Genomic DNA, 16,522 nt, shown 5'->3' with positions numbered 1-16,522 from the left:
GGCAGAGCCCCTAGTTCAGTTCATTTTATTATTTATTTATTTACGTTATTTATAGACTGTTTCCTCACGGAGACTCAAGGCGGATTACACAGTATGGGTTATTGCACTCACAAGGCATTTCAATATGGATGTAATAAGGTATATAAAAGTAAATCTGCAAATATTTAAACCTGCAGAAATCCAATATAAAGTTAAGGAATTGATGAAACAGCGCCTATATCATTCTAATACCGACATATTAAGCAATGTAGGATCCAGCCTTAGGACCATGCTTACAGCAACAGAAGTAAAGTCTATAGTCGCTCCCTATCCCATTGCTGACATATCTCTTTGAGACAGCGTCCATACATAATTATTTATTTATTATTTTGGACTTTTATTCTGCCTTCCCTGCACAAGCAGGCCCAGGGCAGATTACATTCAGGATTACAGCCCTCCCATCTGAGTAGAAAGCCCTCTTGAATAATTACAACCATAGTTTTCCAGGAGAGTGAGAGCTTTCCTAAACTCCTCATGTCCCCCACAAAAATAGATTTTTGGCTCGCAATAAGAAAAACAAAGACTGTTGTAACTTATTCTCACACTTAAAAGTTTGAGCGAATGCTCACAGATGAGTGAATGCTGTGTTATTTATTCTTACACTTATTTAAAAAATTTAAATTTAAATTAAGAAATAAAAATTAAATTAAAAATGTAAAAAGTTATGGTGTAGATGAGTGAAGATGCTATGGACAATGGCCATGGAGAGCATTTGTATCTCACGTTTGTACATTGTTTAGGGTGGTTTACAAAACATTTTTAACAATTCCAAATTAAAACATATAAAATCTCTCCTTCTTCCACCCTTGAAATATCCTTGACTTTCACTCTACATCAAAAACCCTACCCAAAGTCCTTGTATGTTTTCTCTCCTATGAGAATTGTTTGATATGTGATGACTTTTTAAACATAACTTTCTTCCAGACTTACGTGGTTTCTCTCCTGCGCAGATTTGTTGCATGCACAAAAATGCCTGAACTCTGAGAAAAGCTGTTTCCACACTCCACACATTGGTATGGTTACTTCCTTGTGTGGATTTGTTCAGGAACAGTAAAGTGGGCCCTCCGAGCAAAGTTCTTTCCATCCTCCACCAAATTATGTGGTTTTTCACCTGTGTAAATTCATAGGTGTATACTAAGCTCTGTACTCCAAGCAAACCTATTTCGTTGATGTGAAGTAAGATCTGTACTTTGAACGAAGCTATTCCCACACACAACACATTCCTATGGTTTCTCCCGTGTGGAGTTATCAATTGACGGTAAGGCAGAAGCTCTGAGTACACCTCTTCCCACACCCTACACAGTTATATGGTTTCTCCCCTATGTGAATTTGTTGATGGGAAATGAGGTGGGCCCTCTGAGCAAACCTCTTTCCACCCTCTATGTATTTATATGGCTTCTAACCTGTGTGGATTTGATGATGGGCATTAAGCTGTGAAGAATGAGCAAAGCTCTTCCCACATTCCAAGCATTTATAGGACATTTCCCCTGTGTGGTTTCGACGATGGGCAATAATTGATTTTCTATAAGCAAAGCTCTTCCCACATTCTTTGCATTTATAAGGCTTCTCCCCTGTGTGGATTCGTCGATGTTCAGTAAGATAGGAGTTCTTACCAAAGCTTTTCCCACACTCCACACATTTATATGGTTTCTCCCCTGTGTGAATTCGATGATGGGCATTAAGCAGTGAACGATGAGCAAAGCTCTTCCCACATTCCAAGCATTTATAGGGCATTTCCCCTGTGTGTTTTTGACAATGGGCAGTAAACGATTTTCTATGAGCAAAGCTCTTCCCACACTCTATGCATTTATAGGGCTTCTCTCCTGTGTGGATTCGATAATGAACAGTAAGATGTGAACTATAACCAAAGTTCTTTCCACATTCTACACATTTAAAAGGTTTCTCTCCTGTGTGGATTCGTCGATGTTCAGTAAGATGTGTATTCCTAGCAAAGGTCTTTCCGCACTCTAAACATTTATATGGTTTCTCCCCTGTGTGGATTCGTTGATGGGCAATAAACTGTGAATTATGTGCAAAGCTCTTTCCACACTCCAAACATTTATAAGGCTTCTCCCCTGTGTGGATTCGTTGATGGGAAATAAACTGTGAATTATGTGCAAAGCTCTTTCCACACTCCAAACATTTATATGGTTTCTCCCCTGTGTGGATTCGTCGATGGGAAATAAACTGTGAATTATGTGCAAAGCTCTTCCCACACTCCAAACATTTATAAGGCTTCTCCCCTGTGTGGATTCGTCGATGGCAAGTAAGTTCTGAATTATGTGCAAAGCTCTTTCCACACTCCAAACATTTATATGGTTTCTCCCCTGTGTGGTTTCGTTGATGGTAACTAAGGCTGGATCTCTGAGCAAAGCTCTTCCCACAGTCCACACATTTATATGGCTTCTCCCCTGTGTGGATTCGTCGATGGCAAGTAAGTTCTGAATTATGAGCAAAGCTCTTCCCACATTCCAAACATTTAAATGGTTTCTCCCCTGTATGGATTCGTTGATGGCTCGTAAAATGCGAACTTTGAGCAAAGCTCTTCCCACACTCCAAGCATTTATATGGTTTCTCCCCTGTGTGGATTCGTCGATGATAACTAAGGTTAGACCTCTGAGCAAAGCTTTTCCCACACTCCACACATTTATATGGCTTCTCTCCTGTGTGGATTCGTCGATGTTCCGTAAGATGTGCTTTGAGTTTAAACATCTTCCCGCAGTCCTCACATTTATATCTTTTCTTCCCCGTGTGAATTTGTCGATAGGCAGTAACCTTTGAACTCAAAGCAAAGCTCTTCCCATACTCCATGAATTTATATTGTTCCTTCCCTGTGCAGCTCATTTGAAAGGATGATTCTTCCTTCTTCTTCTGTTTTGTCCCATTACTTCTTTGCTGTTCCCTTACCAATGGGAGTTGTTGAGGCTTTCTCTCAGACTTTCTCTGGGGTCCATCTGCCTCTGGAATAAAGAGGAGATTGGTAAGACCTTAAAACAAAAGCAGAATCAAGGAAAAATGGCCATTAATAGCTCCTGATAACAATAGGAACAAAAATTACTTGAAGAGACACATCCTGCCATGTATTAATTTTTGAGTATTGAGTGTTCATGTTGGTAAACATATAAAAATAAGAGCTGGAAGGAATCCAAAGGGTCATCTAGTCCAATTTCAGGCACAATACGACTTCCTGTTTGGGATTGATGGTGACCTGATGTTGCCTGGCAAGCTGGGCAAAAAAGAGCATCTGTTTTTGGCAGGCCAGATGCTTTGATCACCTGCTTCCAACCCACCCCAGGTAGGGGAGGTCTAGAATACTACGTGATCCTGAGAGTGTGTGATCTTGGCAGAGGGGGGCTGTTCTGAATAAAGGATTTCCCCCACCGCCTTGAGGTCCCCTCTGAGAAGGATGAGCTATGATCTCTCCAGAGCTCTTTGGAGTCGAATGCCGACATAAGATTGCCTGAACCCAAGCATCTGTACTGAAATGGAACATCTTTAAATGGAAGAAACAGCACGAACAGCCCAAATTTAACAAGAAAAGGTAAAGATTGCTATCTCATTTTTCCGGACTTAAAAGTGAAAGAAAAAGGATAAGAGCAACAAAATAAAAATACAAGACTGCTAGATGAGTAAAGAACTAAGGCAGGGGTGGGCAATTGTTTTGGCTCAGGGGCCACTTTGTAGGAGTGGAGGTTAGCGGAGGGCTGCACCTTTTAGTGGAGTGGAGGTTAGCGGAGGGTTGCACCTTTTGCATTCATTAGTTAACTTTGCATTTCAGAAAAGGTATAAATTGTATCATAAAAATCAATAAATATAAATTAAATAAAATAGTGGTAGTTTTATTCTATTTATTTATTGTGCTAATTTCACATCATCTATAGCTGCAAGCACATTTAATTTTAGAATCAGTTTAATGAGACAAATGTACCCTATCACACTTTTCTACATTTTTTTTTCTGACTGTCTTGGTGGGCCACAAAAAACTGTAGCGGGCCGCATGTGGCCCGCGGGCTGCAATTTGCCCACCCCTGGACTAAGGCAATTTTGAGAAATTTGGCAAATTTGAAAGAAGAAAATAGTGTTAAAAGAGAAAAAATAAGTTTTGTTTATACATACCTGTGGTTTTGCAAGAGATAACAACGGTGGGAAAGGGAGGAAGGAGCAAGAATCAGTTGGAGCATCACAAGAATGGTGTGAGAACAAAAGGGACATTGAGAATAGACGACCTTCCTGCCTAGAGAGGAAATAAGTGGAAGAGGAAGTGGAGGAGGAGAGCTGAAAAGGACTGCGGAAGCAAAACAAAGGCACTATCGAGAGGAGTTGAGACTGGAAGGTCAGCAGGAAGCAGAAGTCAGCCATTTTAAGAAGGCAAGGAGGAACAAATTGGACAAAATACCATAGAGAAATTGCGCCCGACATTTTGGCAAGGTCTAAAATATTAACGATGTATTGTTGAAGGCTTTCACGGCTGGAGAATGATGGTTGTTGTGGGTTTTACGGGCTGTATTGCCGTGGTCTTGGCATTGTAGTTCCTGACGTTTCGCCAGCAGCTATGGCTGGCCTCTTCAGAGGTGTAGCACCAAAAGACAGAGATCTCTCAGTGTCGCAGTGACACTGCCACAGTGACACTGCCAACTACAATGCCAAGACCACGACAATACAGCCCGGAAAACCCACAACAACCATCTAAAATATTAAGCTGAGAAAAAAAGTTAATTTTTAAAGTAAAGACCTGGAAATTACAGGAAGCAGATGTGAATACTAAAAACGGAGCTTAGAAAGAGAGCAGATACTTGGGGTGGCATAATGCTAGCCCAGGCATGACGAAGAAAGGTGAAAAAGAATTGCAAGCGGCGATGGAGGTGCTGGAGAAAAAAGTGATTGATGGCAACAAGGAGTTGTCTCAATCAATACAACGAATGGAGAACTTGCTAAAAAAATTTAAAAGACCTAATAAAAGCAGAGGTCTCTGAATTGGCGAAGAGTATAGAAGATGTTAAAACGGAGCTTCAAACAACAAATCAAACAGTGAAGGAGTTGGAGCAGACGACGTCTGGTTTAAAAACAGAAAATCAAGCGTTAAAGGAGCAGATGGCGGTGATAGAATGCAGAATTATGGAAAATCAATTAAGATTTCGAGGAGTCTTGGAGTCCTTGACTCAAAATACACAGGAGCAAATGACTGAAATATTATCAGATTACTTGAAAAACAGCCAGAAGAAATTCAAGGTAATATGGATTTGGCCTACAGAATAAATTCCAGCTATGTGCAGCAGAAGAATTTACCTAGGGATATAATTTTACAATTCACAACCAAAAGAATGAAGGAAGAAATTTTAAGTAGACACTTTCAAAACCCTCTGGTATTGGAAGGAAGTAGAGTCAGAATTATGTAGGAGCTGCCAAAGAAAATTTTACAAGAGCGCAAAAAATACCGAGAATTACCTGGGAAATTGAGAAGAAAAAAGATCAGGTGTAGGTGGGAAATACCTGAAGGCTTGAGTTTTACGTTTAATTCTGCAAGAGTGACCATTAAGTCAAAGCATGAGATGATTGTGTTTTTGGTGGATAACGAAAAAGACTTTCCAGGAGCACTTAAAGAGTCGAAATATGGAGTACAAATATCTTGGAATGTTAATGGTTTGAATTCACCCCAAAAATGTAAAATGATTTTTCATAGGATCAAGAGGCAAAATTGTAATATAATATGTTTACAAGAAACCCACATTAAAGAGCAAGATTGTAAGTATCTAAAAAATGGGACAATTAGGACAAGAGTTTTGGGCATCTGCTAAACAGAAGAAAAGAGGGATTGTGATTTATATAGAACAAGAATTGGACCCTAAATTAATTTTTAAAGACAAAGAGGGAAGATATTTGGCAGTAGAGATTATTGTGAATTTCAAGAAGACCCTGGTTTTAGGTATATATGCACCAAATGGAGCTAAAGATGATTTTTATAAGGAACTAATTCAGAAAATGGATAAGTATGCATATAAGCAAATTATAATGACTGGGGATTTTAATGGGGTGGCTAATTTGCAAATAGACAGGAAATCCAAAATACAGAACAAAAAGGCTGGGAAATTACCAAAATCCTTTTTTGAATTGGTTGGACAGGACAATTTGGAAGATATTTGGAGGAGCTGGAATCCTAAAATAAAAGACTTTACTTTTTATTCGACAAGACCCCAGTCGTTTTCAAGAATTGATATGATCTGGGCAACAAAGGATTTAAATTTGATTACAAAGAAAATAGAAATTATGCCAAGGGTGAGTTTGGATCATAATCCAATGATGTTGACTATTGCGACAGGAGTCAGGAAGTTTAGATGGAGATTAAATGAAGATCTTCTACAGAGCCAAGAGAATGTTAAAACAATTCAAAAAGAGACAAAGGACTTTTTTCAACTGAACGTTGGTTAGGAAGTCCCAACACATACGGTGTGGGATGCCTATAAAGCTGTGATCAGAGGGATCCTGATCACATTGAACAGCAGGGAAAAGAAAAGAAAAGCAACTTCAGGAGATTCAAGAGAAAATTTCCAAAAAAGAGAAAGGTCTACAGAAAAGACCGGGGAAGAAATTAATAATCCTGGAAATTAAGATTTTACAAGAACAAGTAAGAGCTTCTGCAAATAAAGAGTTAGAATGGCATTTAAAATCTCTGCAGCAAAAATCCTTTGAGGGGGCCAACAAGCCCCGGAAATATTTAGCCTGGCAATTGATAAAGAAAAGGGGAAAAAAGTTTTAGGGAAGATAATAGAAGAAGGAACAGAAATAATGGACCATCAAGGGATAAAAAGAGCTTTTTACAAATATTATGCAAAATTATTCCAAAAGAAAATGATAGAATTAGATAAAATAAAAGCATATTTGGAAAGAGCAAAACTACCAAAGATTTCAACGACAATGAGAGAGATTTTGAATGTTCCAGTAACAGAAGGAGAAACTTTAGATGCTATAGAATCAACTAAAATAGGGAAAGCACCGGGTCCAGATGGAATTTCAGCAAAATTTTATAAAGTAATGAAAAAAGACTTGGTGCAGCCTCTACAAAAGTTGATGAATGAAATTATTAAAAAGAAAAATCTTCCAAAGACCTGGAATGAAGCAAATATCTCACTGATCCCAAAAGAGTCACAAGATTTACTAAATGTCAAAAGTTATAAGCCGATATCTTTATTAAACAATTACCAAAATTACCAAAATCCTTTTTTGAATTGGTTGGACAGGAAAATTTGGAAGATATTTGGAGGAGCTGGAATCCTAAAATAAAAGACTTTACTTTTTATTCGACAAGACACCAGTCGTTTTCAAGAATTCATATGATCTAGGCAACAAAGGATTTAAATTTGATTACAAGGAAAATAGAAATTATGCCAAGGGTGATTACAAAATTTTTGATTACAAATTTTTTTATTACAAAATTTTTGCAAGAATTATAGCGGAAAGGCTCAAGAAATTTTTAATAGAATTTGTAGGGGAACAGCAGGCCAGATTTTTACCGAACAGACAAATTAGGGATAATCTGAGAGTTGTGTTGGACGCCATTGAATATTATGATAAGCATCCAGAAAAAGAAGTAGGCCTGTTTTTTGCTGATGCTGAAAAAGCCTTTGATTATTTGAATTGGGATTTTATGTTTTTGATGATAGAAAAGATGGAAATGAGGCAAGATTTTATTAATGCAGTGAAAGCTACATATTTTGAACAAAATGCATCATTAGTGGTAAATGGTGATTTGACAGAAAAAATTGAGGTAAGAAAAGGTACAAAACAAGGATGTCCACTTTCACTGTTATTATTTGTTATGGTGTTGGAAATACTTTTGAGGCAAATAAGAGATGATGACAATATTAAAGGTATAAAACTCAAAGGGTTTTCTTATAAGTTCAGAGCATTTGCAGATGATGTAATGTTTATAGTAGAAGATCCAATCCAGACATTACCAATATTGTTAGATAAAATTAAAGAGTTCGGAGATCTGGCAGGATTTATCATTAATAGATCAAAGTCGAAATTGCTCTGTAAAAATATGACAAAAAAAGAAAACAAGAACAATTAATGAATGTTTCAAAGTGTGAAGTGGTTCAGAAAACGAAATACCTGGGGATAGAAGTATCAGCTAAGAATATAGATCTATTCAAAAATAATTATGAAAAACTGTGGTCGCAGATAGAGAGAGATCTGTTGAAATGCAACAAATTGAATCTGTCATTGTTAGGACATATCTCAGTTGTTAAATTGAATGTATTACCGAAAATGATGTTTCTGTTGCAAGCGATTCCAATTGTTAAAGAAATGAAGCATTTTGATAAATGGCAAAGAAGACTTCCGGTTTGGGATTCATGGAGGTCTAACGCAGCTCCATTTGTGGAGCTGACCGGATTGCCGTTTTAACTGGCCGGAGGGGTGAAAATAACCCGCGGCCGACTGCTCTCAGGCGGGGAGCAGGCAAAGAACGCTCAAGACCCTAGGGTGAGTTAGATCTCGGACGAGGGGGGGCTCTACACAAGGAGTCTCCCCCCCGATCCTTGAGGTCCCACCTTGCGACGGGTCGGCTATAATCTCTGCGGCAATTTTGGGGCCAATTCGGCTGGCATAAGACCTACATACCCAAGCTTCGATCGGGGAGGGAAGTCGAGAGGAGAATTTAAGATCGAAACAGCGATTACAACCCGAGAAAGCTGGAGAGAAGGTAAAGATCGCTATCTCTTGAAACGGGACAGATTGACAAAAACAGAGAGGAAAGAAAGTAGACTTTTAAACTGCAACAGACTAGCGAAAAGGAGGTGAAGACTCGGCAGGAGTTGTATTTTAAAAGAGACTAAGTTTAAAGAAGTTATTACAAAAATCGGACTATTGTTTTGAATACCTGTGGTTTTGGAGCTGTGGGAAAAAGACACCATCGCGAGACCTGCTGTGGGAAGACGGGAGACAGGAAGTGCGTAACAACAATAGAGTGGCTGGAGGGAAGCGGCCCTTGCCAAAGGACAGGAAGTGGGGAATCGCCATCTTTGAAAGTGGAAGGGTCGTGGCTTCAGCGGAAGAGGAAGTAGGCCATCTTGGATTATAATAACATAGAGAAACCATAGAGAAAAGACGCCCGACATTTTGGATATAAAAAATTAATTTTGGCAAAGATTGGGACATTTAAAAAAAAAAAAGGAAAACGTTTAATTATACGCCACGGAGCTGAGGAAGAGAGCAGATTCGTGGGAGCGAGCTAAAGCAAGCCCCACGATGTCGAAAAAAGAGTGGCAATCGGCAATAGAAAACTTGGACAAAAAACTTATAGACATGATGAAAGAACTTAAGGACACGAAATTGGAGCTTATTAAAGAGGTCAAGGAAGTTACACAGACAGTAAAGTCGGAGCTGTCAGAAGTGAAAAAAGGTGTGGAAACGATTAGCAGTGAATTACAAGGAACGCAGCAGAGAGTTAAAACAGTAGAAGACGCGATGGAGAATTTAATAGACACGCAACAAACAGAGATGAGGCTGGTGAAGGGGAGGATGTCAGTTGCAGAAACTAAACACATGGAGAAGCAGCTTCGTTTTCGCGGTCTGCCAGAAGTGGAAGGGAAGTCAGCGCAAGAACAGATGACTGAGGTGTTGGCTGATTACCTGGGGAAGGAGGAGGAGGAAATTGTGGCTATCCTAGATGTGGCGTATCGTGTGAACTCGAGAATTGCAACCCAGAGGAAACTACCAAGGGATGTGATTGTGCAGTTTACAACTAGAAATATGAAAGAGAGGATTGTGACCAAACAATTTCAAGATCCATTGGAGATTGATGGCAAGACGATTATTATAATGAAGGAACTGCCCAGATCAGTGTTATTGGACAGGAAAAAATATAGAGTGCTAATTCAGACTTTGAAGGACATGAATATCAGATACAGATGGGAGTTACCGGAAGGAGTGTCCTTTGAGTTTGGAGGGGCAAAAAAACGCATCAGATCTGAGCGGGAGATGGAGAGATTTATCAAGGACAATGAAAAAGACTTACCAACAAAACCATGAATATGGAGTGTAAAGTATTATCTTGGAATGTAAATGGACTAAACTCACCGAATAAGAGAAAAAATATTTTTCATTGGCTACTAAAACAAAAATGTGATATTGTTTGTTTGCAGGAGACCCACATTAGAAAACAGGATGTAAAATATTTAAAATCTGGAAAATTGGGCAAAGAATTTGTAGCGGCTTCCAACAAGAAAAAAAGAGGAGTGGTGTTGTATATAAAAGAGGAGCTGCAGCCAAAATTTGTTATGAGAGATGTGGAAGCTAGATTTGTAGCAGTGGAATGTAATTGGAACTTAAAGAGAGTGTTGGTAGTCGGACTTTATGCACCTAACGGTGCAAAGGAAAGCTTCTTTGAGGACTTAAGGAAGCACCTAGACGATCTTGTATATGACCAGATAATTCTTGCTGGAGATTTCAATGGAGTGACAGATTTGGAATTAGACAAAAAGACTACAAAAGCACAAAAGAAAAGAGGACTATTGCCAAAGCTTTTTTTTGAGTTGATTCAACAAGAGACTCTCGAAGACGTATGGAGGAGAGAATATCCTAAAACCAAACAGTTTACTTTTTATTCTGCAAGGCATCTTACATTATCAAGAATTGATATGATCTGGGCCTCAAAGGACTTAGCGCTATGGACTAAGGAGGTAGAAATAATGCCGATGGTAGGCTCAGATCACAACCCAATTATGTGGAAATTTGGAAAAAGGAGAAAAAGGAAAGCCTGGAGAATAAATGAGGACCTGTTACAGGAAAGTGAGAATATGGAAACACTGAGAAGAGAGACTAAGTTTTTTATACAATACAACGTGAATAAAGAAGTACCAACCAGTAAAGTTTGGGACGCGTACAAGGCGGTTGTAAGGGGCATACTAATGGACTTAAATGGTAGAGCAAGGAAAAAGAAAGAGGAGAAAAGACAAGAGATTGAGGAGAAAATAAAGGCCAAAGAAGTACAGTTAAAAAAGAGACCAGGGAAAAAGAAAATACATCAGGAAATCAAAATTCTTCAAGAACAGTTAACAGCAATGAGTAACAAAGAATTGGAGTGGAACCTTAAAAGACTGAATCAAAAAGCTTTTGAGGGTGCTAATAAACCTGGGAAATATTTGGCATGGCAATTAAAGAAGAAAAGGGAAAAGAAAATAATAAATAAAATTTGTGAAGAAAACAAAACGTATTTGGAGCAGACTACCATTAGCAGAGCCTTTTATAAATTTTACGCTAAGCTGTATAATAAAAAAGAAGTAAACAAAGAATCAATAGCATCATATTTGGAGAAAACCAAACTTCCAGAGATCTCGGAAGCTTGGAGAAATAAGCTGAACAGTGAAGTAACTGATGAGGAAATAAATATGGCAATACAATCCGCAAATCTAGGAAAGGCGCCAGGGCCAGATGGACTTACGGCTAAATTTTATAAGACAATGGCCAATGAACTGGCACCATTCCTAAAAGAGGTGATGAACGGAGTTTTTAGGGATCAAAGAATTCCAGACACTTGGAGCGAAGCGAATATATCATTGATCCCAAAAGAGGGCCAAGATCTGACTAGCGTGAAAAATTATAGGCCTATATCACTACTCAATAATGACTATAAAATTTTTGCGAAGATATTGGCGGAGAGATTGAAGGGGTGGCTCTCGGAAGTCATAGAGGAGGAACAAGCAGGCTTTTTGCCAGACAGACAAATAAGAGACAACTTAAGGACAGTGATCAATGCTATTGAATACTACGACAAGCGTTGTGACAAAGAGGTTGGTTTCTTCTTTGTAGACGCTGAAAAAGCGTTTGACAATTTAAACTGGGACTTTATGTTTGCCACTATGGAAAAGCTACAACTGGGAGAAAGATTCGTCAGAGCAATCAAGGAAATCTATAGAGACCAGACTGCAGCAATTGTAGTGAATGATGAATTGACCAAAAAATTGACGATTAGTAAAGGAACAAGACAAGGTTGCCCGTTATCTCCATTGTTGTTCATTTTAGTATTGGAGATTCTGATGATACAAATTCGACAAGATGAGGAAATACGAGGAATAAAAATAAAGGACTATTCATATAAGGTCAGAGCATTTGCAGACGACATAATGTTAATTGTAGAAGACCCACTGGAGAACATGCCAAAAGTGATAGACAAGATCAAGGAGTTTGGAGATTTGGCAGGTTTCTTCATTAACAAAAAGAAGTCAAAGATATTATGCAAAAACATGACTAAGCAGAAACAACAATTGTTAATGGAAACAACGGATTGTGAAGTAACTAGTAAGGTGAAATACTTGGGAGTTGAGCTGACTGCAAAAAATATAGATTTGTTCAAGAATAATTATGAAAAATTATGGACTCAGATAGAGAGAGACTTGATCAAATGGAATAGATTGAACCTGTCATGGTTGGGCAGGATTGCAGCAGTTAAGATGAATGTGTTACCAAGAGTAATGTTTTTGTTACAGACAATACCAATCATCAGAGACTCTAAACAATTTGAAAAATGGCAGAGGAAAATATCAGATTTTGTTTGGGCAGGCAAGAAGCCTCGAGTGAAAGTAAAAGTTTTACAAGATGCAAAGGAGAGAGGCGGAATGCAACTGCCCAATCTGAGACTTTACCATGATGCAATCTGCCTAGTTTGGCTAAAAGAGTGGATGACATTAAAGAATAAGAAACTATTAGCCCTAGAGGGATATAAAAAATTTTTTGGATGGCACGCATACCTATGGCATGACAAAGTAAAGGTCAACTCGATGTTCCTGCATCATTTTGTAAGGAGAAGTCTATTTACAATCTGGAAGAAGTATAGAACTTACCTACAAGAAGGAACCCCCTTGTGGGTGGTTCCATATGAGGTGATAGATCCGAGAGCTGTGGATAATGAACAACAATGTTTAACGTACAAAGAAATAACTAAGATTGAAGTATTTAAACTTAGAATAAAGACGCAAGAGGAACTATCACCTAACTATGATTGGTTTCAGTATAGACAGATTAGAGACTTATACAACTCAGACTTTGCAAAAGGGGGCATACGAACAGAGAACTCGGAACTAGAGCAGACCCTTCTTAAAGAAGACAAGAAAAGAATATCCAAGGTATACCAAGTATTGCTGAAATGGTATACTGAGGATGAGATAGTTAAAACACAGATGGTGAAATGGGCTATAAATTTCAATAAAGAAATAACAATGGAGGCATGGGAATACTTGTGGAAAACTACAATGAAGACAACGACATGTATCAATATTAAAGAGAACATTTTCAAAATGATCTATCGTTGGTACATGACACCAAAGAAGATTGCGCTAGGGAATTTGAATACTTCTAATAAATGCTGGAAATGTAAGAAACATGAGGGCTCCCTCTATCATATGTGGTGGTCGTGTGAGGTAGCTAGGCAGTTCTGGGGGGAAATAATAAGAGAAATGAGTGAAATTTTACAGTTTCAAATAAATAAGAACCCAGAACTCCTGCTGCTAAACTTGGGAATGGAGGGAATTCCAGCCCATCATAGGATGTTGATTTTTTATATGACTGCAGCAGCTAGACTTTTGTATGCGCAGAAATGGAAAGTACAAGAAGTACCAACTATTGAAGATTGGATCTACAAATTGCTGTATATGGCTGAAATGGACAAGATGACAAGAAAACTGAGAGATCTGGACTCAGGGCAGTTCAACACAGACTGGGAGAAGCTGAAACAATACCTGGAGAAGAAATGGGAGGTGGGAGGAAAACTGTGGCAGTTTGAGAACTACTGAAATATAATAAAAGTATAAAAGAGAGGGGTGACTTTACCGGGGGAGGAAGAGAAATGTGAATTTATAAGCAGTTAGATTAATTGATTGAGATATATATAGATATGTATAGGTCAACTGATAGAGAATAATTAATGATAAGGTTTAAACATGAGGATTGACTAACTAACAATATTTTCTTTCTTTGACAAGATTTATATGCACCAAACTGAATGTATAGAAGAGTTAAATTGGTTGAGTATCTGAGGAGTTATATAGAATTACCATAAAAAGTTGAAATGAGTAATATATAGAGAATAAATCAAATTGTTTGATTTAAATGTGGGAAATTTTTATGGTTTATGATATATAGGTTTATATAGAATTATTCAAAACTGGAAAATGGGATAAATTGTTTATCTAAAGACGTATAGTTTGGGTGTATAATAATTAAAGGAGTTAATGATGCACTGCTTAATATAATGGAGAATGTATATCTGTTTTAGACAGAGGAATTTAATAGAAGTAAGGGAAAAGGGACAGAGGGTGGGAAAGCTGTTGGAAGTCAACAAAAGGGGGGGAAAGGGAGGGGGTTAGAAACGAAAAATTAGGGGAAAATTGATTGTAATGTAAAAATAAAAATGTTCTAACCCAATAAAAAATTTTTCAAAAAAAAAAAAAAAGATAAATGGCAAAGAAGAATTTCAGATTTTATTTGGGTTGGGAGAAAACCAAGAATTAAGATGAAGGTACTGTGTGACGCAAAAGAAAGGGGAGGCTTGCAATTACATAATACATAATACAAATTTGAGATTGTATTATGAAGCAATTTGCTTGGTCTGGCTGAAAGAATGGGTGAAATTATCTAATCTAAAATTATTAGCTTTGGAAGGGTTCAATAACTTGGTTGGTTGGCATGTGTATTTATGGTATGAGAAATATAAAATGGATGGTATGTTTCAGCATCATTTTGTGAGAAGGAATATCTTCATGATTTGGCAAAAATATAAGAAGTTTTTGGGTGAAAAAAGACCTGTGTGGATTGTGCCAGTGGAAGTGGTGAACCCAAATATGTATTATAGAGGGGAAGACTGGTTAACCTATAAGGAATTATTATTATTTTTTAAAGTTTTTTAATGCATGAATATCAACAACAATACAAATATAAGGAATTATTGAGTGGAGATAAAGACACCCTCAAGATAAAAGGTAAAGATGAGTTACCATTTGAGTATGGTTGGTTACAATATAGGCAAATTAAGGATATATTTGAAACTGACAAAAGAAATGTAGGTTTTAGAATAAAAAATACAGAACTAGAAGAGATTTTGTTTGGTGAAGAAGTGAAAATGATTTCTAAAATATATAAAATTTTGTTGACATGGTATGCACAGGATGAGGTTGTTAAAACACAGATGGTGAAATGGGCAATAAACTTTAACAAAGAAGTGACAATGGAAATCTGGGAATTTCTATGGAAGAATACTTTGAAGATATCCACATGTAACAATTTTAAAGAGAATGGATATAAGATGATTTATAGATGGTATTTAACACCGAAAAAACTAGCAAATGCAAACAGTGGAATATCAAATAAATGTTGGAAATGTAAAAAACACGAGGGCTCTTTTTACCATATGTGGTGGACCTGCGAAAAGGCCAAAATGTTTTGGTCTAAGATTTATGGAGAAATGCTGTTAATTATGAAATGTAACTTGTTGAAGAGCCCGGAAATGTTGTTGCTAGGATTGAATATGCAAGAAGTAAACATGAGGGATAGAACTCTGTTATATTATATGACTGTTGCAGCAAGAATTTTGTATGCACAATACTGGAAACAAGAAGACATACCAGAAGTTGAGGAATGGATCCAAAAGCTGTTGCACATGGCGGAAATGGACAAATTGACAAGGAAATTGAGAGAGCAGAATCCGAATGAATTTCTAACTGACTGGAAGAAGTTTAAGGACTATGTGGAAAATAAATGGGATGTGAGAGGACAACTGTGAACTCTAGGTAGTTACTAAGCGATATGAGTTAGGAGAATGAACATGGACTTTACCTTTGATAATAGGGAGTATAGAGTAATTAGAGATAACGATAAGAAATTAAGGGGTTTTAGTGCTGTTGGAAGTCAAAAAGGGGAAAGGAGGAGGGGGAAGGGATGGGGGGCATATACTGTAATCATAAGGGTAAATGAGTATGTATTGTGTACTGTGTAATATGTTAATGCATTCAATAACATTTTTAATTAAAAAAAAAACAATTCCAGGCACAATACAGGAAATTTACCACTACCCATCTACTCCCTCAGTGACCACTGCCCTAAGTGCAAATGAAGGTAAAAAAGCCTCCAGGGTCCATGACCAATCTGGCATGGAGGAAATTCTTTCCTGATCCCAAAGTATTAGCATTGCTCTGGAAATATCAAAAATTGCCACAGGAGCAGAGAACTGGTTCATTTCTTCCTGCTGTCCCTCTCATAATTTGCCTAAGTTCATACTGAAGCGTAGAATTGGCACTGCTGATAGATGGCCATCTAGCCTCTATTGAAAAATTCCGAAAGAAGACGAGCCCACCACCTCCCAAGGAAGACTGTTCCACTGAGGGACTGCTGTAACTGTCAGGCACATCTTCCTAATGTTTAGTCAACAACCCTTTTACTTTAACCTATTGTTTCTCGTCTGACCCTCTGAGGCAACGTAAAAGAACTCTGATCC

General features: G+C 37.8%; 1 protein-coding gene across 1 annotated transcript in view; it reads right to left on the bottom strand.

Moving 5' to 3' along the window:
- Nucleotides 1-343: 343 nt before the first annotated feature.
- The window catches only part of LOC129324287 (zinc finger protein 345-like), a 28,765-nt gene continuing 12,586 nt past the window's right edge, over nt 344-16,522 (bottom strand). The window contains exon 7 of the mRNA XM_054971456.1: nt 344-2,999. Coding sequence (XP_054827431.1) covers nt 1,438-2,999 — 1,562 coding nt within the window. The 3' untranslated portion in view covers nt 344-1,437. The remainder of the gene's footprint in view (nt 3,000-16,522) is intronic.

The sequence above is a fragment of the Eublepharis macularius genome, chromosome 2, assembly GCF_028583425.1.
Source record: "Eublepharis macularius isolate TG4126 chromosome 2, MPM_Emac_v1.0, whole genome shotgun sequence".
Taxonomy (NCBI): Eukaryota; Metazoa; Chordata; class Lepidosauria; order Squamata; family Eublepharidae; genus Eublepharis; species Eublepharis macularius.
The sequence above is the reverse complement of the archived record's forward strand: the minus strand, read 5'-3'. Positions and strand labels throughout refer to the sequence as shown.